Here is a 25,361-nt window from a genome sequence, read left to right as displayed (position 1 = left end):
CGGATGTCTGTAAATGTTCATTGAACAAAGAAATGACTTTGGGAGGAAAAGTGCTGGGCTACTTGTGGGAGATATGAATTAAGACAAGTTTAAACACATTTGGGACTTTGATAGCGGCTTAGGCAACTGACCAATAATAAGAAAGTTCCCGATCAGGACTACAGGAAAGTTACAGCCTCTTTGCAGCAGGTTACCTGGGCAGCCAGGCCTGGGAACCTCCAAACTTCTCTCCTCTCCAAAACCAGACATTGAGAGGCTCTTACTGCCCCCATGTGTTCTCTCCTGGAACTGCCTTTGGGAAGACCTGCCCCAGATGGAAACTTTGAATCGCCAGGGCCAGAGAGCGCTCAGCCTGTCATTTAAGTTCACCTGCCCCCACCCAAGCTCCAAGCAACCAGGAAACTACTCTTAGAGACTGTTTAATGGCCCTTCCATCTCTTAATTCCCCTCCTAGGTGTCCTCCTCCGTGGTAAGGGACCCCAAATCCTTGGGGCTGCAGTTTCCAGCAGTGCCCTGTGTCCCAGCCCAGGAGGAATAGGGGAGTAGCCACAGCCCAACTTCAGAACCAGAGCTGGGCAGTGACACTCCTGCCCTGTCACCTCCTCTTTCCAGTCTCGTGGTCTTCAAACGTGCTTGCTCAAGTACCCCCTAAAAGAATTTTTGCAAGATCCTGTTTCCCCTTACATTTTTATTCATAGGAAACATTTTTCATCATAGGTTTGCTTAGTTACAAAGAGATGCAATTTTCAGTGCATTTTGGATATTGGCATTTAAGAAGTAAAACCATCACAGTGCTCTTACAGATGCACCCAGCGGAATCCAAACCCAACAGCGATTTTGTATCTACCGCCATCTGTTTAAAAAGGATGCCTATAAGCTCTTTAATGAGCCTTCCCCTCTCTGCACTTGCAGCCCCGTTCTCAATAAAATGTTACTATAACCTGATATGTTTTTGTCCTGAAAGTCTCTCATTTTTCACCCAGTGATAACCTAGACTTGAGGGAGAGGAATGGATCTTGGAGTAAGTGAGGGATGCCCTGGGGAAGGACAGGGTGTCCTGTCAGATGGAGTAGACAGCAAACATACAGGGCAGGGAAGCCTGAGGGCAGAGGAGCAAGGATAGGGGACACGGGGGCTGCCTTCAGGGGACTCTTTCTATTGTTCCCAATGCCCTTCCTTGCTGTGGAAGCCTCCAGAAGCCCTGTCCCCTCATGGATGGTACCTGGGAGGGTGGTGTCCCCGTGGGAAGTGAAGGTCGACAGGGGAGAGGACTGTCCTGTGCTCTGTCTTCTCCTTGGAAGCCCCCCGGAGGCAGGGGGTCCACAGCATGGCCACAGTATGGACACAAGGACACTGGAGGGCCCCGTGGAGCAGGGACCCCAGGACCCGCAGCTGGTGGACAAGTTAACACGGGCAGAGGACCTCCCTTCCCTATGTGGGAAAGGCCAGAGGCAGGGAAGGTACAGTCCCTCCCCAGCCCGTGCCTGGCACCAGTTCCTAGTGCCTGTGAGCGAATCTCCCTCCCCTCTAACATGACCAGCAACTCTCTAATCTCCAAGGCCACCCCCTATTCTTCCATCCTTTAGGGGGTGGCCACTGCCTGCTGTTGACACGTTCACTCTCTCTTGCTATCCTAAACTGACCCAGGTTGTGCTCAGACCATCTCATTCTTGGAAGGGGAAAAGGTGGGGCTATTCATTTCATGCCTCTTGTAGCAGCAGAAATTCTGAATGAGCATTTACGCTATTTGAGGCCTGGCCGCGCGCACACACAGCAGATATGCAATCGTGTGGCTGTTGCTTTTTTAAACTAAATCTGTGACTGGCTGAAAATAAAGAGAGGAAGACCTCCTGGGAGTAGTAATCAGACTCTGAAAGCTTCATTCCTCAGTTAAGAAGATTTGGTTGCTGTAAGTGTTTAAAGACTAGAGAAAGATGGTCATTTGGCTTTGGGACCACTGGTTAAGGCAACTGTGTTTGCACAGAGTGTCTGCCTTTGGATCAGTTGCGCCTTTATTTTTTCTTTATTGGACTCAAACCCTGTGTGTGTGTGTGAGTGTGTTTATATGTGCATTGGGTAAGCTTATCATTTAAGGCATCAACCCAGGGGTTTCCTTTCTCTCTACACCTCAATCCCTGGCTCTGCCTTTGGGATGACATTGCTGGGGCCTGCATTTGCCCTTGGGCGGAATGATGTTGGATGATACTGAACATTGCCCCTGAGAGCTCAGAGCAGAAGAGGAGGGGAAAAAGGAAGCCGTGGGTGGGGTGGGTCCTGCAGGTGGGGGGGAACCTCTGCAGGGTTCCACCAATTTCTGCTGCTACAACAAGCATGAAATGAATAGTCCCATCTTTTCCCTCCTCAAAGAAAGGGCAGGCACTGGCTGCCGGTCCCCACGGGGGAGGCAGGACAACTGGACCTCGCGCCATCTGCAGAAGGCATGAGGAAGGGCTGAAGGAGCTGGCGGTGGGGATGAGGAGACCCATGGAGAGAGATCCCATGGAAATAGAGCCACCAAGCACAGGCACCGCCACGGAGGGACACTGGAACACGAGGCCAGCCTCAGACCATCAGGACGGGTGGGGGGCGTCCTGAGAAGCAGCCAGCTGGGGCTGCCAGCTCCGTGGAGTTTCGATTTGGGTCTAGGGGAGAACCTCAAGGAAGGACAGGGGGACTGCCCTGCTGAACACTACTGAGGTGGCTGAGAATGCACTCGATTGTGCTAGAAATCCCCTAGAGAGGCCAGTGAAGCTGTCTGCCATTGGGAGGCTCTAAGTCTGAACATCAACATAAGCATTTTTGGCACATCCGTGTAATTCATACCTGTTAGTTACACTGGAACTGACCAGTATCCTAATGCATGTGAGATATGGTTATAAGGTAGCTTTGTAATGTTTTTTTTAAAAACTAAACTACAGAAATTTTCAAACATACACAAAAGTAGAGATCACAGAACTATGAACTCCTGTCTCAGGATCTCTACAAAAAACAGATGCACTCAATAGAACAATTTGAGGGAGGTTTGCTTATGGCTGGGGGCTGGGGTGTGGGAGAGCTGAAAGGAATAGAGCAGTTCCAGGGGACAGTGACAGTGCTGTCACCTCTCTGAGGCTCAGAGAGATGAGGTGTGGGCAGAGCGGGACACCCCAAGAGGGGCAGCAACTTTCAGTCAAAGGCAACTCAGCAGGAGGAAGTGAGTGTGGGGGGACAGACACCCAGTCCCACTTTCCTCTCTCCCTCCATCTCCTGCTGGGAAGCCGGGGGTGAGGAAACCACACACGTCCACATGGATCGGACTCTTGGGGTGCAAACCAGGGGTGGGGGGCAGCAGACAGACACATGGAAGGAACCAGCACATCCCATATGTCAACACCCAGCTGCAGCAAGGCCGTTCATCTCTACTGATGAGTAACACATGACCACCCATTTAGCGACTCAGAGCAACACCCGTGTGTGATGTCACAGTTCTGGGGGTCAGGAGTCCGGCTCAGCAGGGCTCACGGGGCGAGGTCAAGGTGTGGGCAGGGCCGAGGGCCTTTCTGGAGGCACCTGGGATGAATCCACTTCAAGGTCCCCTCGGGTTGTGGCAGAGCTCAGTTTCTTGCAGCTGTAGGATTGGGGTGTCCTTGTGCTGGCTGGCAGTCACTTCTAGAAGATACCTGACTCCTGCCCATGGCTCCCTTCCTCCATCTTTGAAGCCAGCGTGGCTGGTCGAGCCCTTTTTCCTCCTCTCTGCCTCCTTCACCGTCTTCCTTGTCTGTTTTTAAGGGCTCAGCCGAATAATTCAGAATAATTTTCCTATTTTAAAGTCAGCTGATTAGTCATCTTAATCCCACCTGCAAAATCCTTTCCAGTATCTAAATTAGAATCTTGAAATCTTTACAATTTCCAGCTACAACAATGATCAGTCTTTTGCCAATCTTAGGGTAACTGGGGGTTTTTGTTTTAATTATGGTGATTTTTTAAAAGTCTTTATTGAGATTAAGTCACATACCATACGATTCACCCAAAGTGTATATTCAATGCTTTTGCTATATTATATTATTAATTTAAAAAATTGTGGTAGAATGTATATAATAAAATCTTCCATTTTAACCGTTTTTAAGTGTACAATTCAGGGACATTAATTACATTTATAATGTTGAACAAGATCACACTGTGCATTTCCAAAATGCTTTCATTACCCCCAAGCAAAACTTGGTAAACATTGGGCAGTAATTCGCCATTCTGTTCCCTCCAAGCCCCTGGTAACCCCCAATCTACATTCAGTCTTATGAATTTGCCTATTCTAGATACCTGATTTAAGTGCAATCATATACTTGTCCCTTTGTGTCTGACTTATTTCATGTAGCATAATGTCTGCAAGATTCATTCACGTTGTAGCACGTATCAGAACTTCATTGCTGTTTTATGCTGAATAATATTCCATTGTATTGTACAATGTCTGTGTATCCACTCATCTGTCAGTGGATGCTTGTGTGGTTTCCACCTTTTGGCTACAGTGAGTAATACTGCAATGAACATTATTAGTACACAAGTGTCTGTTCCAGCCCCTGCTTTCAATTTTTGGGGGGTATATACCTGGGAGTGGAATTGCTGGATCATATGGTTAATTCCATACTCAACTTTTTGAGGAACCACCAAACTGTCTTCTACAAAGTCTGCACCATTTTACATTCCCACCAGCGACAGACAAGTTCTAATTTTCCATATCCTCTCCAGCACGTGTATGTTTTGATAACAGCCATCCTAATGGGTGCAAAGTGGTATCAAACTGTGGTTTTGATTTGCAGTCCCCTAATAATTAGTGATATTGAGCATCTTTTCATATGCTTTTCAGTCTTTTGTATAATTCTCTTGAGAAATGTTTATTCAGATCCTTTACCTATTTTTGAATTGGGTTTTTCTTTTTATTATTGTTTCACTGTAGTTCTTTATATATTCTGTATATTAACCTGTTATCCATATAGATGTTGCAAGGATTTTCTCCCACTCCACGGGTTGTCTGATAGTATTCTTTGATGCACAAATGCTTTTAATTTTGTCGACACCCAATTTATCTATTTTTTTCTTTTGTGGCTTATGCTTTTGGTGTCACATCCAAGAAATCATTGCCAAACTCTATATCATGACGATTTTCCCATGTGCCAGCCTCCAAATATCAAAAGCAGAAATAAGTCATCAGAGCCTACAACACTCATTTCTAGAAAACAAGGCTTTATTGACCACCCTGGCTCCAGCAAGCTACACCAGGGACCTGAGCTGCTGTCTCCACAGCTTCCTGCCCTGATGGAGAATGTCATGACTAAGTGAAAGCTGAAAATTACCAGCCTCTTCACCAAGCTCTCTCCTGGTGCTGCAAGTGTTTTGCTGGACCCAGAGTTCCAGAATAGTTGCTTCAGACAACCTCTGCCAGTTCGGTTGTTTTGATGGAGGGCTGGATTCCTGAAGCTTCCTACTCTGCTATCTTTCTTGATGTCATATTAGGTAACTAGTTTTATGGGTAGAATAAAACACTGGAAGTTTTACTCCTAATATAAGCTGTCCCTTTCAAGACAGCTCACATCGGCAGGCTGCACGCTGATTCCATTGACGGTGCCATTTCACAGATAGGCCCTTACACTGCAATTCCCTTCTCTGCAACAACTGAGCTCTGGGCACCTCATTCCTGCAACTTCTGAGCTGCCTTCACTCTGCCTAAGTCAGAGGCCACTTTCCTCCCACCCAGGGGCCAGCATGGGAGACGCTGCCCACTGGCGGCAGCTTAGAGCAGATCAATGCCAAGAAAGCATATTTCTTCTTTCTGCAGGTAAGGAGGGGAAAAAAAACCCAGTTCATTTTCAGAACTGAATCAGGAAACTTTCTACTGCCTGCAGCTAGAGTACACTTTTTCTAAAAAATGAAAACTATGTCCAAAAGGGTTTTGGGATCTATGATATAATTAATGTTTAAGTCAATTACAGGCCCTTAAGGCTTCTGTGGACTGATATAGGAAATGTATCACCCCCTTGTAACACTGGGGTTTGGTCTCTGGGTTATTCCATAGATTTTGCAGATTATTAAATGGCTGTCTGTCTTTCCATCATGAATCAGCCTCCCAACATTAAATCTCCTCATTCAAAAAAGACAGAGAAAGATTATTTTTTAACAAAACTTTTTTTTTTTTTATTTTTTGTTTTTGGCACGAATATCTGTACAGCTGTAAACTCAAAAACATCATCCAATACTGTATAAATCTGGGGGAAGTTATAAGCACCTTCAGTGGTTTCCACAGTTTCAGAATTCACCCTTTAAAAGATTTTAGAATGAATCTCGTAAAATGAATAAAATAGTTGTAAAAATTAGACAAAATCATGATGAACACTGGATATAGAGGGTTTGATACAGAATGATAAACAGAAGGAAAGTGCGACTAATTCATGGGGTTGGGTTACACCCATGGAAAAGATTCACATGTTCCCCAAATATTGTGATTTGGGGGGATTTAGTTGCCTCACAAAACAAACTCCAATTATTTAAGGAAAAATATTCTCCAAGTTCAGGTTCCAGAGTAGAGCAGAAGCAAAGGCAGGAGAGGATGGGGTGAGGGGTTTGAAGGACGGGGAGAGGTCTCTTCCACAAGGAAAGTAGCAGGCAAGTTCTTCCATGTCCTCTAGTCTAAGTGTTCTTTGGCAAAGTGTACCATTTTCTCTTTGGAATTATTTAAAGGTTTCTGTTACTGCTGTTCTTAAATCGCCTCCCCTACCCCTACCCCTTTCTCCTGGGTTTTCCATTCCTGTTCTTAACCAATCTCTTTGTGATACTATTCATCGAGTCTTGTCTACCCCTTACCTCATCCTTTACTAACTCGAACTCTTTATAACTCCTTATAACTCGAACATCCTTACTAACTCGAACAGCTCAGCTTTCAATCCAAAATTTCTATTGTTTTAGGACTCTAGAAAGCAGCTGATAAAAACATAACCCTAGCTAATTATATGGTCAGGGGATGTTTTCTAAATGAATCATAGAAACATAAACAAGAAATGTGGCAATGGTCCCTTTAATTATACCAATGAGCAATCAAGGATCTGGACCATTAGTATAAATATTCAATGCAGTCTTCCTAGATAGTGTATTTAGATGAGAATACAGCTCTCTCACAGATAGAGAGAGAAACAAAGGAGAAGCAAGTTTACAGCTGTGTGTCAACTGGTTCTCAGGAGTGGAGGACAGAGGTGAGGGACTGTGGTGGGTCATTACCTGGAACCAGCCCCAGCTTGTGCTTCAGATGTGTCTCAGTGGTGCCAGCAGTGGGGCTGAAGACCAGCACAGCACCAGAGACCAAATGCTGTGATGCAAGTGCTTTTGGCAAAGAGGAACAATTTGATAATCTTTGGTATAATTGAAGGCACATCAAAAGAATCCCATATCCTCAAACATCTAACTCTATACCTTGAAATTCCTACCACTAGACACTCCTTTGACTGAAGACTTTGACTACCAAAGGCTATTGCTCAAATGCTAATATCCTATCTAGGAGGGGATACTCATTAAGAGCCACCAAATACCCACATATCCTTAGGACAGGGTGGGTTTTGATAAAAAGGCAGAGCATGCTCACTGTAATGGAAGCCTTGGGTAGGATGAAGATGGTGAGGAACTGGGGAGGAAAAAGAGGGAAATGAGAGCACCAAGAGAAAAAGTGTGGGAGGACTAACTCCCTCCTTCACTCACAACCTTTTCTAGGCTGGCCCTGGCTGCTGTGTTGAGGAGCTGACAGGATGGTGAGTGCCTCAGAGTGAGGCTGAGCTCGTAAGGCCACAGGGAATGGGGCAACTCAGGCTTGGGAAGCTAGCATTAGGAAAAGGTCCCAGGGCCTACGATGAGGCATGTAATCCTCACCCATGGCTGAATAAGCTTGTCTGAGGGCTGGGATCAGGGCAGTTTTCTGTCTTCACATAGGGGAAGAGACTTTCCCATTATGGGAGCCCAGGGTTTATGTTTTGGGGAACAGTGAGAGGAAAGTTGTTGGGGCTCAGGCTGGGCTAGACTAGGGCCTAATGGCCACTCAGCTAGAGGACAGTTTTCAGTCTGGACTAAGTCATTTCAAGTAGGGCGTTGCTGTGAAATACTTGGAGAGGGAACAGGGTACTCTTGTCTTCATTTCCGCTCAATACAGTCAACTCCCAGTGTGTTGTCAGGGCAGCGGCAGGTCCTGCTCCCTGGGGTGGCCAAGCAGAGGTGGGTGCAGCCGCCATTGTTCACTGAGCAGTAGTTGTGGCCTGGAAAAGCAGAAATCTGTTCAATGGCCTCCTCTGTGACCTGACTCAACAGCCACCTAACAGAGTGGCTTCTTTGTTACCCACCTTTTTGGATTTTATGAGACCTAGCTTGTGAGGACTCCAGGAGGACAGGGAACACTGCAGTAGACACTCAGTTATGCTGATCTATTGTTTGTTTGCTCATCATTAAACCAGACAGGCAAAAACACCAATTCCCAATTTGGGGGCTATGCAGATTTACCATTAAAGCTGTTAAACAGATCTCAGGAAGGTTCTTTCTCCAGCTCCGATGATAACATGGAGTTGGAATTTTAAAGTGCTAAATACTCTCTATCTGGCCTGCATTCCTGGCTTCCCACTGACTGGGGGAGAGGAGGGAGGAAAGAGAAAAAGAAAAGTGGCTTAGGAGAGTGGCCTTCGGGAGACAGCATAGCAGGGACCTGGATGTACCTGCAGCTCTGTGAGACTTTGAGCAAATCACTTCAGTTTCCTTATTTATCAAATGGACATAATAACAGTATGTGCCTCACAGGGTTGCTATGAGGATGAGATGAACTAATGAATACAAAGCACTTGAACTCCAAGAGAGTTGATATATATAAAGTACTTAGCTCACAGTAAGTGCTGCATAAATGTCTGCAATTCTTTTTTATTGTCGCAGCAAAGATCCTAACATTAATGCTCCCTTTGGAACCCAAAGACCATATACTTGTTCTAGACTCAAGACTCACTCAAGACTCAGAGCTTTTCCTCACCTGCCCACTCCACACCCTAATGCTTTCTATGTATTTATCTGGCTCAGTCACTCAATATTGAAGACCGTTGATGGATGGGACTGCATCTCTCCTGCAGTGTGATCGGGGCTACCTACGGGTATACAGGCAGCAGCCAGAGTGTGGGCTCTGAGCCTCAGGGTGCCCCCAACCAACCCCACAGTAACAGCCCAGGCGAGTCACCTTGGGGACACTGAGACAGGGCAATGGTGATGCCATATAGCCGGCTCTGCTTGTGGGGGTGGAAGGCATCCATCTCTCTGGAAATAGCAAGATCGGCAGCAACCACAGAATTCCTACAAAGCACCAAAGGGCAGGAGGTAAAAACACATCTGATGCCTTGAACTCTTCTCTACGGGGCAATCCCTTTTGTAGTTTGGGGGATAAGTTGACGGTCACAAACAGACATGGTGGTTTTGTGTCCTAGACATCCCTCCCTCCTCCTGGGGTGGGTCAAGCCTGCATTTCTCTGCTTTCTTAAAAAAAAAAAAAAAGATCAGCTAGCTCTCTCCTCCCACTCTCAATACCAGGCGGGAAATGGGCTTTCTGTCTAGCTGCCGCTGGCAGCTGCCCCCTTCATTTAACCCTTCCTGGTGCAGGAAGGGCTGGGTAGGAAGGGGCTGTGGCAATATTGCAGTTCAAGAACTCTAATGGAGCAGGGGCATGAAGTGGGCATGGAGCCCACCAGCCAAGGGACCCTAGGCCAGCTCCTGGGGAAGAACAGACATGCTCAGGAAGTCCACCTTTACAGACTTGAAACTGCCCCACCAGGAGCGTCCAGATGGTAAATGGCACCCCCTGCTCCCCAGGAACCCAGCCTCCCTCCTCCACCCACCTCTCCCACCTCCTGACAACCAGAAGGGTGGGGGAAAGGGGGCATCTCTGGAGGCGTGAGGGTCAAGCCAAGAGGCCAGATTGGGGGGTTTGGCCTCCCAGGGACAGAGAGAGTGGGAGGGCAGGCCCGCCAGCCCTGCACTGGCAGGTGACATACGTCTGCCAGTCTGTATAGTACAGATTCTTCCCGTAGCTCGTCACAGCAAAGGGATACTGGAGCCCTTCGAGAACCTTCCGTCTGCTGGGCTGAGCGGGGTTCAGGCATTCTGCCCGATGGGTGCCTGCGTGGAGCGAAAACAAATCATTCATTGTCCATGCAAGAAATGGGCCCATTGTGTCAACATCCAAGAGGAACAAGGGCAAGGGTGGGAGAAATTCAGCGTTATGATGACAAATCCTGGAGAACACAAGGCTTGCTCTTAACAGGAACCCCTGGACCCTGTTTCAGCCACTCCCCTGGCCTCCTTCCTCTTAGTAGGAACTGGGCCACCTCCCAGCTCCTGCTCAAGTCCCTTCTTCCTGAAGTCTCCTTCCCTAGACCCTCTGTCCCCAAATCCTGAGCCCGTGAGAGCTGCTGGATTGCACCAGGGGTTGGCAGCTGGGCCCAGCCTCGTGTCCGTGCCCATGCGAGGACAGTAACTTAAGGCTGTGTTTTCATTTATGTGTCCCCGCCTTTCTCCTTGTACTAAATAGAGAGGGACCATGTCTCAGCATCTCTGCATCTCTGCATGAGATGTCTCTGCATCCCTCATGGCACCTGACACAGTGTCTGGATTGGAGAAGGTGCTCCAAAGAGACATTTATAGACAGAGAGGATCAATACTCCTCCCTGACTGCACATCGTACCCACATCCCTGGCCTGTGGACACCCCACTTCTGTGAAAGTAGGGGCTCGCATCAGGGACTGACTGCACGTGGGCTGCTTGTACTTTGGCTCCAAGTCTTGCCTAAGCCCCTGGGGACAAGAGGGCATTCCGGGAATGTAAGTTGTGAATTGCTTAACAGGTATCAGGATGACTTCAGCTCTGTGTCCTGCCACTTAGAACAGGGGTTGGCCAACTTCTTAAAGGGCCAGAGCATAATAATTTTAGGTTTTGTGGACCAAGAGGTACAACCAAGGGTGGCGGTTAGGAATTTCTATAACCATCTAAAATGTAACATTTAAAGATGTAAAAACTGTTCATAGCTTCTGGTTATACAAAGACAGGTGGCAGGTTAGGTTTGGCCCCAGGGCTGTGGTTTGTCACCTCCTGACTTAGAAGATTGAGAACTCTCCCATGACAGTGTCAAGCTTTCGATCACCTGCGTCCACCCAGCAGAGCTGTGATGAGAAGGCGTCGAAGGTCAGCCCGTTGGGCAAGCCCAGGTCATCCTGCACAAGAATCCTCCGGTTTGTGCCGTCCATGTAGGAAGTTTCAATTTTGGGGCTATCTCTGTTCCAATCTGTCCAATAAAGGTTCCTGGTGGAATAAAAGGTGGGGAAAAAGGAAGCGAAATAATAAAGATGCATGAGAAAAAGCTCATAAAAGACACTTAAGAAGAACCTATGAGAAGAAACTAGCAGACTTGAAAGCACAGAACAGCTAAAAAGGATCCAGGGATGACAAAGCACATTTGCTTTTGCAAGGACACTTGGGTTGGGTTCTTGCTTGAATTTGGTTACTCTGTTCTAACACGTTCAGTTCCCTTTAATGTAACTGACATATTATCTCTCAATAAAGCTGTTAACATAACAAATCAAAAAGCTTGTAACTGACATAAATGCACGGGAATTCTCCGAATGCTGCCACCTGCAGGAGGACACGGCAGACCCAGGGGACCAGACTAGGGCGAGATGCAGATGTTGGAAGAGGCGGTGGTCAAGGTGCCTGCCATCGGGGAGGTGACCGAGTGGTCACAGAACAAGGGATGTGGTTTCAAAAGGAAGGAATTAAAGTGTCAAGGAGACAAGGGCCTGGCATGTAAGATTTAGAGCTTGCAATAAGGAGAAAGGAAGGAAAGCACTGAAGTGCTAAAGAAACCCAAGGAAGGGGTCTGCAGGGTGTTCAAAACACATCTGCCCAGGAAGGAGCCCCAGGGCTACATTTAAGCCACGCTGATGCTCTTCTGCGGCTCATACAACTTTGGTGTAGATCCATATTCAACCCATAAGGAAAATACCCAATTTCTGAGCTGCCAAGTGACAAAGTGTCTTGGTAAAAGATTTGAAAGTGGAACACAGTATCAAGTCACATTGTAATAAACACGCTGGCATTTCACCATGGACATTCCACGTCACCCCCTGCAGACTCTTTCCTGCTGTCCGCAGCCGTCTCAGGAGAGCAATGCTGGCGTTGCAGCCTCCCGTCTGAGAAGATCCAGAAGAGCAGATGCAATAGAACAGAGGCCCCCCCACACCCACACAAAGGTACCCTCGCACGGAATCCGTCACGATGCCTCTGGGATTCACCAAATCCGTCTCCAGCAGCACCCGGCGCTGCGAGCCATCCAGCTTTGCGACTTCGATCCGATCCAGCAGAGAATCCGTCCAGAAGATGTTGCGGCCAAGGTGGTCCACCGCGATGCCTTCCGGACTCCCCAGATCTGGAATCAAACACAGAGATCCTGTGATTTTTTTTTTCTTTCTTTCTTTGTTTTTTAAAAGATGACCGGTAAGGGGATCTTAACCCTTGACTTGGTGTTGTCAGCACCATGCTCTCCCAAGTGAGCTAACCGGCCATCCCTATATGGGATCCGAACCTGTGGCCTTGGTGTTATCAGCACCACACTCTCCCGAGTGAGCCACAGGCTGGCCCCTGTGATTTTTCTACTAAGCAGGTGAGATTAGTTTCTTCTGATCACTCAGTGCTATTTCATGTAGCATCCCATCTTTACACTTGCAGAAACTACATGGGATCGTGAAATGCTTATTGTTTAGTAGATAAGCAACCCCCGCAGTGACAAATTCGAAATGCCACCCGTTCACTCCACAACAACTGCTGTATGCTGAGTTAGGGATCTGGGTCCTCAACAGGAATGATGACTAAAGCTGTGGTCCCCGCCTTCAAAGAGCCTATGACCTGTCACAATTCAGTTCCAGGTTTTGCAGGAGCCTGGAGGAGGGGAGACCAGGGAAGGATTCCTGGGGCAGGTGACACTTCTCAAAGCTGGCTCTTAAAGGATCAGTAGCCATTTGTCAGGCAAAGATCGTGGTAAGGGTCTTCCAGGTAGCAGGCCCAGCACATAGGTATACAGGGAGATTGGACCTGGCCTGCAGCGAACCGTAAGTGATTTTATCTGGCTGGAGACCACGGTGGCGGGGGGTGGCCAGAGACGAACTTAGAATGCCATATTTAGGGTTTGTCTCCCAGGCAAAGGAGCAGCATAGAAAGATGTTAAGATGGGGAGTAGAACAAAGAAATTCACTTATTCATTAATTATGGGGGAAAAAGGTCATTTCAGAGCAATAATATTTTCAAGAAATCATAGCTATTATGACTTTCATTCAAGTATAAGGGGTACAAAGAAGGCATTGTTGGTGATGACAAATATTAGTCCTCACGGCCAGCTTAACATCAGCACAGCCAGGTTAAGCAACTTCCCCCTTCTTCCTCCCCTCTTTCCCTTTTTGCTCCAGGAACTGAGCAGTGAAATTCCTCTCCTGGGAAGGGGTAAAAATGACCATTATCATCAAAAGAATGCCTTGTGGGTTGCAGAAGCCGGCTTTGGGCTGGAGCACTTTGCACTGATCTAGTAATGACACTAATTAGAAGCCTATGCCCTAACTGACCCTTAGCAGACTACGAGGGCTGTGTCACCTTGCATAGCACTGATTTCAAAATTGCCCATTACCCTGCCAGAACCTCAAAGGCTTACAAACCCCTGTTTTCCTTTGTTTGGTGGAACCGATCTGGCTTGGACTCCCCTGCACGTTAGCAGAATAAAGCTTTTTGGCTGAAACAGCACCTGGCTTGGGTCTCTCTCTCCCTTTTCTCTGTCTTGCCGAACCTAACAACAAATAACTCCCAGAAACCTTTAGTGGGTTGTAGCAACTGGTTTTCAAGCCAGGGGTCACCACTGGGTGACATGAACCTTCACTGTGAACACTCAGTACCCATCTAACTTTACTGGAAGTTCAAGATTGCAATGGTTTTCTGACTATAAATTTTTCAAAAATTAAAAGCAACAGTTTGAGTTTAATTGGTGTCACTTAGGACTCTTTCCCTTGTACTGATTAGAAAACTGAAGGTCATTTAGTATGGCCAGAGTGTAGGCGGCAATGAGAAGAGACCACCCCACCCGAGTGACAACCCTGTGTCCCTCTGTCAATGCACGAGCTCCCTTTGCATCAGTCTACACTGGACCCTACCACAATCATGGCCGTGGATGCCCAGAAACATCAAAGCCCCCTGCAAGGAGCCCCACCAGAGGACATTTATGAATAATCAGAAACCACACTTGAACGGGTTTTTATCATTCAAACCCAAAGTAGAGATGTCTAAAGAAATTAAGGGTCTCCCACATCCTTAGAGGCTCAAGGACAGCGAAACCGACCTCCAAAGCCCCGTCTGGCCTTGAGACAGAACCAGAATAAATCATTCTGGGATTTATCTGGAATGAGGACATCCTGCATGAGGGACGTGAGCTACTCAGACACACCTAGAAAAGAGGGAAAGGCTGTTCCATTAGAACACCGTGGACCGGTGTCATCCTGTCTCCTGATGAACAGCCCTGGTCCTCAACTCAAACCAAGAGCATCCAAGTCTCCCTCCCCCAAATGAGAAAATGCTTCTTTGCAGACTACAGTTTTAAAGGAAAGGCCTGGAAAATCTCACCCTTTACTGTGCAGTCGGGAGGAAATGTAGACAGCCAGGCCAATATGGGAACCTGATTACGATACTTATTAGAGATATCTGGTTGGGTCTTTAACTCAAGGAAAGAGAGAGAAGCCCAGGATTCAAACTGCATGAAACAAGAAAGAAAAGAAAGCAATAGTCACTGTACTAATTCACTAGGGAAGCACCAACCTGTACCATGCTAAGGAGGTAACTGGAAGTTTCTTTCTCTCTTTTCAGTACAGGTCCTTGGACTTTTGTTGTAATGGTCTTTTATGTAGATAAAACATACTCATGTGAAATAGTCTTGATTTGTTGAATGCAGGCATTAAAAAAAAATATTCCCAGTGATCTTTCTCCTACAAAGATCTCATTTTGGTTTAATTCTGTGTGTTTGCAGTAAGTTGGCTTTTGCTTGGAATGTTTCCTGCTGAGCTTAAAGTTTTCTTGGATAATTATTAGCTCCAAGAGCAACAGGAAATAGCAAACGATGACTCTCTCCCCTTCTTCCCACTGGGTTTGGAAATCAAATCATAGATCACAGAAACAACATTTTTTAACAGAGACAGATAAGATGCCAAAAGACATTTTCAAACTTCTGTCCATTAAACCAAAGCATGAAAACTAGCAGATATTACTTAAGTAGCCCATCAGATTCTAGAAAAGGATTAGAGGATTCAGGGTCTGTGTAATTCAACCTCAGCTTAATTCCTGCTGCGTTATCTCTGGTGAAGGAGCCAAGGAAGGAAAAAAATGCCCCAACGTTGTTCCAGAGGCACAGGGACCCTTCTAGAATATCAGTTGTTAGGGGAAGGCTAGATTGGAAACTGAAAAAGCTACATTCAGTCCCAAGTAAAAAGAAACAAAATGAGGCTCATATATCTTAAAGATATATCTTTGATTTGAATAGTTTGCAGAGGAAGCAAGATGACTCTACACAACAAATATTATCAGCATGACAATGTCTGTTGAGCAAAACTATTTGCACCAGTGGATGAGTCACTGACTTAAACAACATGTAAAACACGGCCTTTTCAGTATGGGGGAATGTTTTTGGGTCCTTGGATTTTTGTTGCAATGGTCTAGATAAAACACACCCATGGAAAAAACAGTCTTGATTTACTGAATGTAGGCATTAAAATAATATATATTGTCCTTGGCTTAATTTGGCATCCTTAAGTTAAGGAATCGAGGTTAAATGCTGAAAGGTAGGCTCAAAGAGTCATGAACTTTATCATCAGTAATGGAATAAAAATCTGAGAAATGTCTGTCAATTTCAGTCTGCTCTGCTGTACTCATTGGCACAGGCAATCCAGGCGGTGCCAGTGGTGGCAGGATCGAGAAGACAAACTACCTCCCATGCCACAAGGTTACAGGTTGAACAAGCCTTTAACTCAACAGCTGTCTTGGGAACAGACTCCGCTGTCAGGGCCAGATTTGGCAATCTACATGTGACCCTCCCCACTTTAAGATTCACCTGCCCGTTGCCCTTGGAAAAACCCAAATGGAACACGTCGAGGAGCAGACACTCTGAGAATCAAGTCCAGGTTCAGCAGCCAGAGGGAGAAACATACATGAAAACCACATGGTGAGTTTGGCCTTAATTGTTCATGAAAACTGGCTACATAAGCTTTCAGAGAAGGGCACGGGCACTTGCCCTGTTTCAATTTTATTCTCAGGCTGGCAACAAATCTCAGCGAAGGTGACTTTGGGAGGAGCTGAAAAGGGGAGCACTTTGAAGCTGAGGACCCGGCCCCTCTCCAGCCACCCTGTGAGCAACCACCTGCTCCACTCCTCTGCCTTCTGCCAAGAGCCCCGTGGGCTGCTAGAAGCAAAACCGAAAAGGAAGAATGGTGTCTGCTTGCCCACCTTGTCGAACAATGGTAGATGGCTCCCCGCCATGCAGACTGGCTCTCCCGATGGAAGGCTCGCCGATGTCCGTCCAGTACACCATCTTGTCCACGCAGTCAAAGGCCAGTCCAATGATGACTTTAGCCTGGAAGTGAAGACCAGGGGTGAGAACAGACCACACATAGCACCTGAGTAACTCACGGGGGCGAGAAATCTCTTCCTGCACTCGCAGGCACTGGGAAATCTTTTTTAATGAAGTGTCTTCAAGTCTTTTGTCCATTTAAAAATTTTTATTATTGAGTTGTAAGAGTTCTTTATATGAGGACACTTCAAAAAGTTCATGGAAAGAGTCATGTTATTTTTTAATTCTACTTTTTTCCATGGGCTTTTTGAAGTACCCTGGTATATTTCAGATATAACTCTTTTGTCATATATATACATATGTGTGTGTAGGAATGTATGCATATGTATATTTCCTCTCATATGTAGCTTGCTGGTTTGAAGAGCAAAATTTTAAAATTTTTATTAAATTCATTTTATTATTTTTTTTCTCTTATGGCTAACGCTTTCTATATACTGTCTAAGAAATATTTGCCTACCTGATGGTCATAAAGAAAAATAAATAAAAGGCATAAATACTGGAAAGGAAAAAGTAAAGCCACTCTATTCTAAGATAATCTGATTGTTTATGTACAAAGTCCCCGGGAACCTAGAAAACTATTATAACTAATAATTTAATCTAGCAAGCTTGCAGGATACCAGGTCAATATGAAATTGTACTTCTAATATACTAGCCAAAAATAAAAAATAAAATTTAAAAACAATAGTGATTATAGCAGCATCAAAAAACATAAAATATTTCAGAATAAACATTTTTAAATGTACAAAATTCTGCACTGAATACTATAAAACATTACAGAGTGAAATTAAAGGCAACCCAAATAAATAAAGAGGTAAGTTAGGTTAATGGATCGTAGGATTTAACATTGCCAAGATATCAATTCTCCCTAAATAGAGTTATAGATTTAATGTCATCTTTATTGAAGTCCCAGCAGGCTTTTTTAAAAATAGAAACTTACAAGCGTATTCTAAAATGTGTATGGAAAGGCAAAGGATCTAGAATAGTTGAAACAATCTTGAAAAAGAACAAAGTTGGAGAATTCACACTCCCAGATTTTGAGACTTACTATAATCAAGACAGTAAGAGATTGATGTAAGGTTAGAGAAATAGATCAGTGCAACAGAACAGAGAAATAGGCCCTCACCTACACTAATATGTTTTTTGACAAAGATACCAAGGTGCCAATAGGGAAATACGGTGTTTTCAACAAATGATGCCAGAACATCTGGACAAACGTGGGGAAAAAAAGAATCTCAACCTGACCTTCCACCATTGGCAAAGATTTAAAGCTGAAACTATAAAAGCTTCTAGAAGAAATCATAAGAAAATATCTTTGCACCCTTCTGAATAAGCTCACCTGCCAGGCCAAGCTTACATAACAGACGATGGTAACTGCAAGGAACTCCAGATCATAAAACTGTGCTTTTACATTTATTATATTATATTACAAATATGTGTATCATAAATTTATACTTAATTTAGATTATATTTAGATTACAAATTAATTTATATTTAGATATATGGTATAACTACACATATACATAATATTGTATTATATGTACATTAACTATTAACTATCTAGGTGGCCTCTGAAAATGCCAAGACAGCCCCGTGCACCTGTAGGACAGACATTCTCTCGAACCATCATCACCATGTGCTCAGCCCACCTATGGGTGGCTCTTTTCCTGTATCCCTTGCTCATTGGTTTCCCTGCCTGCCCCCCATCTTACTAAGATAAGAGAACACGTCCTTCAGGAAACATACTCAGAGTCCCTTACCACACACTGATTCTTACAAAAGTGGAGCAAAAAAAAGGACAGAAGGAAGCAAAGTTGAGTAACTTTTTTACATTTGATTTGCGTTCAACAAAAATCTGCTGAGCTACACTTACGTTTGAAGAGACATCAAGATTTAGCTGCTCTGAGTAAGCCAAGTTGTCCTCCAAAGAGGCACATCAAATACTTGCCACTAAGTCATTTAACGAGTATTTATGAGATGCCCATGATGCATGACCAACTATGGTGATATTTAGACAAGACCCTATCCTCGTAAGAACACCATGCAACTTAAATTATCCGAAGCAACTTAGAGACTGCCTCAAAACAAGACATCTTCCTGCAGGTTGGTTTGGCAAAGCCTCGTTCAGATCTCCAGCAAATGGAAGTATTTAAAAACCAGAGGTATTTATACTTATGTAAAATTTAACCATTGGGAGAAACCAGGTTAAAGGGACTCAGGACCTCTCTGGACTATGTTTCCAACTTCCTGTGGCTCTATAATTATTTCAAAATTAAAAGTGAGAAACAAAACAAAACATGAGGAGTTCACCTCTCACTGCCCATAAGAGGCTCAGGAAAAAGCTGGCAGACTCATCTCAGCCCGTGGTGAGGTCAGGTTCTGTTGACAGCCTGGGAACACTAAATTGTTTAGTTACAAGAAGTCCAGGGGATGGGTGCTTGGTCATGGACACAGGACTACTAGGCATTACGAGGCCAGGGAAAGGCGGTGGGGACCACATACATGGAAGACCAGGAAGATCAGGGTTTTAGCACATGCTTCCTCCTCAAGAGGACAGGTCAAAAAAGACAGTAACCTTTACCTCAAACCACACACAAAAATTAACTCAAAATGGATCAAAGGCTTAAACATAAGAGGTAAAACGGTAAAACGCTTAGAAGAAACCACAGGTGGAAAGTCTCATGGAATCGGACTTGACCATGATCTCTTGGATATTACAACCAAAAGCACAGGCAACAAAAGAAAAAAATAGGTAAATTGGACTATATCAAAATGAAAAATTTCTGGGTATTGTAGGATGCAACCAACGGAGTGAAATGCAACCTATGGAATGAGAAAATATTTGCAAATCATATTTCTTATAAGGAGTTAATATCCAGAATATAAAAAGAACTCCTACAACTCAACAACAATGAAAAAACTGATTAAAAAGTGGGCAAAGGATGTGAATTGACAATTTCCCAAAGAAGATATAAGAATGTCCAATAAGCCAATGAAAAGATATTCATCACTAATCATTAGGGAAATGCAAATCAAAACCACAATGACATATCATTTCATGCCCATTAAAATGGCTATTACTAAAAAACACACACGTCCACACACAAATAGAAAGTAGTAAGTGTTGGTGAGGATGTGGGGCAATTAAAACACCAGTGCTCTCCTGGCGGGAATGTAAAATGGTACAACCACTGTGGAAAACAGCATGGCGGTTTCTCTAAAAGTTGAATATAGAATTACCATGTGATCTAGCAATTCCACTTCAGGGTATACATCCAAAAGAAGTGAAAACAGGGACTTGAACAGATATTTGTACACCCATGTTCAAAGCAGCATAATTGATAACAGCCAGAAGGTAGAAGCAACCCAAGTGTCCAATGATGGATAAATGGATAAATTGAATGTGCTATATCCATACAATGGAATATTGTTCAGCCTTAAAAAGGAAGGAAATTCTGACATATGCTACAACATGGGTGAACTTGAAGACATCAAGCTAAGTAAAATAAGCCAGACACAAGAGGACTAATACTGTATAATCCTACTTACTTGAGGTTCATAGAGTAGTCAAATTCATGGAGGCAGAAAGTAGAGTGGAGGTTATAGGGGGCTGGGGCGGGGTTCAGGGAGAACAGGGAGTTATTGTGTAATGGGTTTGGTGTTTCAGTTTGGGATGATAAAATAGTTCTGGAGGTGGATGGAAGTGATGGTTGCACAGCACCATGAATGTACTTAATGCCACTGAACTGTACACACTTAAAAGTGGTTAAAACGGTTAAAAGAAAAAAAAAAAGACAGTGAACCCTTATCCTGTTGTTTCGGCACCCCCCCTCCTATCCCACCTCAATTCTCTGCCTTTTATGGCCTTGCACGACATTTAGCCTCTCCCCTGGGTCTTGGGGAAGAGTGACTTTCACAGGGACTTTAACCCATCTACTACCTGAGAGCATGTGCTGGAGGCCACAAGGGAGCCAGATGACGATCCTTGAGGGATTTGTGTTTTGGGGCATGTGATAGGAAAATGCAACAATCATTCATGTATCTGGTTGGCAAATATTTTTTTGAGTACCTCCCCATGTGCCAAGCACCGCTGTGAAACCAGTACCTCCATGAAATAGATGGATCTGGGAATGAGGGAGGTTGGCAGGGAATGGGGTGGGAGAGGTAGCCCGAGGCCAGATCCTAGAGGGCTTTGAGGACCATGGGGAGGACTGGATTTTATTGGAGAGAAGAGGGAACCCACTGAAGAGTTTCATGCAGGAGAAAGACATGAATCTGATCAAGGCTGTTTTGCAAGAGGCTTTTGAAGAACGTTTTTTCTTGGATACCTTTTGGCTGATGTTTCCTCCTTGGACAAAAAGAGGCAAAATGACAGTGGATGGCATCTGTGATGGGGAGATCAATGCAGAGAGAGAAAATACGGGAAGCAGAGACACCCTGAAGGCTGGCCAGATGCAGGCACAATGACATAAGTAGCATCTTTACCAGGCACTGTCTATCAAGCTGTGCTGTCACCATGGAGGAATGCTAGGGCTTCTGCTGGACTTTCATTTACAAGAACCAATGACTTGGCCCCAGACTCTCCCAGACCCTCGTGTCCCCTCCCACTGTCCCAGCAACTCTGACCCAACCCCATAGTGCAAGCCCCCAGGTCTCCTGTTTGGTTTCTTGGCAGCAGGCAGGATGGCAGATAAAACAGAATGGCTTTTCAGAAGTGTCCAACCTCCATCGAATGACAAAAATCCCCAACTTACAAAATGCATCTTTGTAGCTTTGAAAAGCCTATAAGCCAAAGCTTGTTGCTACCTCAGGGCAGACATGAGGTTCTTGAGTTCAGTGGCTGTTGAAAAATGAGTCACCATGACTTAGGCAGGAATGGTAAGACCAAACCCAGTGGACGCATGCAGACAAGGCATCAAACTCGCAGAAGCCCTGCTCAGGGGGTCTCTGGAAGGTCTTCCTCTCTACGAGCCTCATGGCAGCTCAAAAGCCCAGTGGCCCCATCTAGAGATGGACACCAGGGCCATGCGGAATGAGCGCCCCTGGTGCCAGGGATCAAGCCCAGGGTCTTGGGCTGACTACACCCTGCTGTTTCTCCAGGTCATGGGAGCAGGAGCTGTCACCAGGTACCATAAGCCAGCACTCACTGGGATATGAAGTAATGCTTTGGCTTCCGTCTTCTTCATGGTAGTTCCCTCCAGGGGGAGATGCTCGATCTTCCCAGTCTGGGCAAAGAGGAGGTGGGTTCCAGGGGGCAGGGGGATCACAGCAGTAGGCACTGAGGGTCCCTGGTGAATGGGGGGAGCCACTGTACTCAGACCTAGGGTGGCAGGAGAGGTCAGTGAATGAGGCCTGTGCACACTAGGAATGTGCAGGTACATACACATAGGTGCATGCACATGAACACACGCACACACATAAACAATGCACATGTGTGCACACATGCAAAGTACATACATACCCACACATACATATGCATACCTATATGCACACACACATATGCACGTACACATGCACACACATACATACATACACCCACATGTGCACACACACACATGCACACACACACGTACATACACACACCCACACATACAGGCACACACCCACACTCCAGGCCACGTCACTTTCATGGCACGAAACTGCACAGCCACACAATGCCCATTTAATATCTGAAAGCCCCTGGAGCAGAAAGTCCTGTCAATCAAAGGGCGTTTGTGGAGAAGATAATGTAGCACATGAGTTTAACATTAAAGGTCAAGTAAAAAAATGGCTCAGCCTCGCTCTTGTAGAAATCACTCAGCTATTCATGTTCTGCCTTGGACACTGGGACTAGAGCAGTGAACCAAAACAGCAGCAGCAACAGCCATAGCAGCAGAAGCAACAGTCACAGCAGCAACAATCACAGCAGCAACAGCAACAGCAGCAGCAACAGCAACAGCAACAAAAGTCACAGCAGTGGTAGCAACAGCAACAGCAGCAACAGACACAGCAGCAGCAACAGCAGCAACAGTCACAACAGCAGCAACAGTCACAGCAAAAGCAGTAACAGTCACAGCAAAAGCAGCAACAGTCACAGCAGCAGCAGCCACAGCAGCAGCAGCAACAGTCACAGCAGCAGCAGCAGCAACAACAGTCACAGCAGCAGCAACAGCAGCAACAGCCGCAGCAACAACAGTCACAGCAGCAACAGTCACAGCAGCAGCAACAGCAGCAACAGTCACAGTGGCAGCAGCAGCGACAAAAGTCACAGCAGCAGCAACAGCCGCCACAGCAGTAACAGTCACAGCAGCAGCAGCAACAGCCACAGCAGCAGCAGCAACAGCCACAGCAGCAGTAGCGACAACAGCAGCACTGACACTGACCTTGCAGGCTAGACCTTCCCGCCCTTCAGCCAAGACAGCACCAGCCTTATCCCCCCTCCTCCCCACACTGCCCGCTTCTGGTCCTGCTTAGAAACGTGTTTACCTGGCATTGCTTCTAGAAGGCCTTCCCCATTCCGCCCACCATCCCACACAAGCCCTCATCCACTCTCTCCTAAAGCTCATCTGCCTAAACTGTTCTATCTCCTGTCCCTTGAGGTTCTTGGGGCACCGTGACCTTCCTCTGGGTATCCCCAGCACCGACACTCAGTGAATGCTGGCTGGGCTGAATTCATGAAGTTTGTGAGACTGTTTCTTCCCAGTTTTGGGGAAATATCTGGTCTCCACCATCCCTGCCTCTGTCTGCAGAATGTTCACCTTGCGGGCCCCACAGCACACACATCCTCTCTGCCACCATCACAGACCAGAGCAGCAGCCCCAAGCAAGAGACAGGGCAAGAGGACACGGGGGGGGGAGAGGGGACAGAGGATTAGTAGGGGAGACATGCAGAGGGGATGGGTGGGGTAGGAGCCCCAGAGCAGATTAAGATTTGGGGCAGACAGAAGGCGCCAGCTGCATCTTTAGCAAAGCTCACCGGCCGGTTTGGTCCTGAGGCCATTCTCAGGCACAAGCCCAAGCAACCCTCCCTCACTTACACGGGGGCCTCATCCCGGGCCTGGTCCTGGTGCCCTCCAGCTCGCGGCCATCGCGATCCACACACCAGCAGTAGCCGGTGCTGCCGTGGCACTGGGTGGGCACATAGTTCCCATGCTCGTCACACTCAGGGACAAACAGCCCCGGTGGCCTGGGCCGCTGCAGGTCCACCGCCTCTGCCGCTCCAAGAATGTGTTCTCGCTCCTGCTGGCACCGGGTCTTTTCCACCTCTATAGAGAGACACGCGAAAGGACAATGTCAGCCATGTGGCCACTGGTGTTCCCTGCAGGGCTGCAGAAGTCCCCACTGCGGGGGTCGCCTGCCATCACTGGGTTTTGTTTTATTAATTGTTCAGAATTTAAAACATCAGGATTATTTCCTGGATTTAATGGTCAAGAAGATTATATTTACATTTTCTTTTCTCTCCTAGGCAGTTCTGTTGTTTCCATTTTAAAAATCGAGGCGAAATTGACATAACAGAAAATGAACCATTTTAAAGTGAACAATTCAATGGTATGTAGTGCATTCCCAATGCTGTGCAAACCACCACCTACCTCTGCCTAGTCCCAAAACATTTTCCTCACCCCAGAAGGAAACCCCATACCCATTAAGCAGCCATTCCCGTGTGTCCCCCTTCCTCCCAGCCCCTAGCAAACACCGATGTGCTTCACGCTGGGCTCTGAATCCTCTGATCCTTTACTCCAGAAGCATCTACTGGGCTGGGCTGGGTGCAGACAGGAATAAGGCACGGGGCCTGCCTCGAGGACTCACAGTCTGGAGCAAAGCGGACAACTAAACACACAATTACAGCTCTGGGAGTGTCTGGACAGGGGGGTCCAGGACTCATCAGACACACAGGAGAGGTCTTCTCCATAGGCATGGAGAGCCGAGGACCTGGCTGCTTTTTTGATAACTAGAAGATTGTGGCTAAATAGCTCTAGGGCAGGGTTCAGCTGACTTTTCCTGTTAAAAAGGCAGAGAGTAAATATTTTCACATTTGTGGGCTATCTGATCTTTGTCCCAATTGCCCACCTCTGTCGTTGTTAGCATGAAAGCCACTGTGTTTAATATGTCAATGAATAAGCGTGGCTGTTTCCAGAAAACTTTATTTACAAAAACAAACAGCGGGCCAGATTTGGCCTATGAAGACTGTAGCTGCCAATTCCTGCTCTAAAGCATTGCTAGTTATGTGAAGGGGAAATTATATATGAGTGTGTATATATATGTGCGTGTGTGTGCACGTGCGTGTTAATTAATATATATTAAAATATACTAATTCATAATAAAATGTATTGTAATAACATGTATAATAGAGTATTACATATTTCTCGGAATTTTGTGTCTGCAATGGTTTTGATTCTCAGTTCCACTGCTTCTGGGGTGACCTTGGCCAAGTCAACAACACTGACTATGCTGTACCTCGAGCAACTCTACAACGGAGCCAGTAGTAACTAATCTCACAGTTTGATTTTGAGGAGTAAGTGGAATATGGTGAGACAATGTACGTGGCGGGACTTTTAAGCAAATATGACTGTATCCACATGAGGCAACACACATTCAGCACGTGTGCTGCCAATGGATGTGAAAGCACCTTCTGTGATGCCAGTTATCGCTGGCTTGTGTCATGAGGCTGCTGCCTTGATCAGAAGCAGTTAGCATGCCAGAAAGGCATG

The 25,361-nt window shown here is 46.0% G+C and overlaps 1 protein-coding gene across 1 annotated transcript in view; it reads right to left on the bottom strand.

The window, feature by feature from the left end:
- Nucleotides 1-6,186: 6,186 nt before the first annotated feature.
- Nucleotides 6,187-25,361, bottom strand: part of NID1 (nidogen 1) — an 81,830-nt gene continuing 62,655 nt past the window's right edge. The window contains exons 13-20 of the mRNA XM_063082732.1: nt 23,691-23,918; nt 21,823-21,995; nt 16,555-16,681; nt 12,283-12,454; nt 11,174-11,331; nt 10,029-10,152; nt 9,221-9,333; nt 6,187-8,264 (exon numbers count right to left, since the gene is read on the bottom strand). Of these exons, the coding sequence (XP_062938802.1) occupies nt 8,143-8,264; nt 9,221-9,333; nt 10,029-10,152; nt 11,174-11,331; nt 12,283-12,454; nt 16,555-16,681; nt 21,823-21,995; nt 23,691-23,918 (1,217 nt within the window). The 3' untranslated portion in view covers nt 6,187-8,142. The remainder of the gene's footprint in view (nt 8,265-9,220; nt 9,334-10,028; nt 10,153-11,173; nt 11,332-12,282; nt 12,455-16,554; nt 16,682-21,822; nt 21,996-23,690; nt 23,919-25,361) is intronic.

Source organism: Cynocephalus volans, chromosome 18, assembly GCF_027409185.1.
Source record: "Cynocephalus volans isolate mCynVol1 chromosome 18, mCynVol1.pri, whole genome shotgun sequence".
Taxonomy (NCBI): domain Eukaryota; kingdom Metazoa; phylum Chordata; class Mammalia; order Dermoptera; family Cynocephalidae; genus Cynocephalus; species Cynocephalus volans.
Note: the sequence above shows the minus strand (reverse complement) of the source record. Positions and strands in the feature narration are given on the sequence as shown.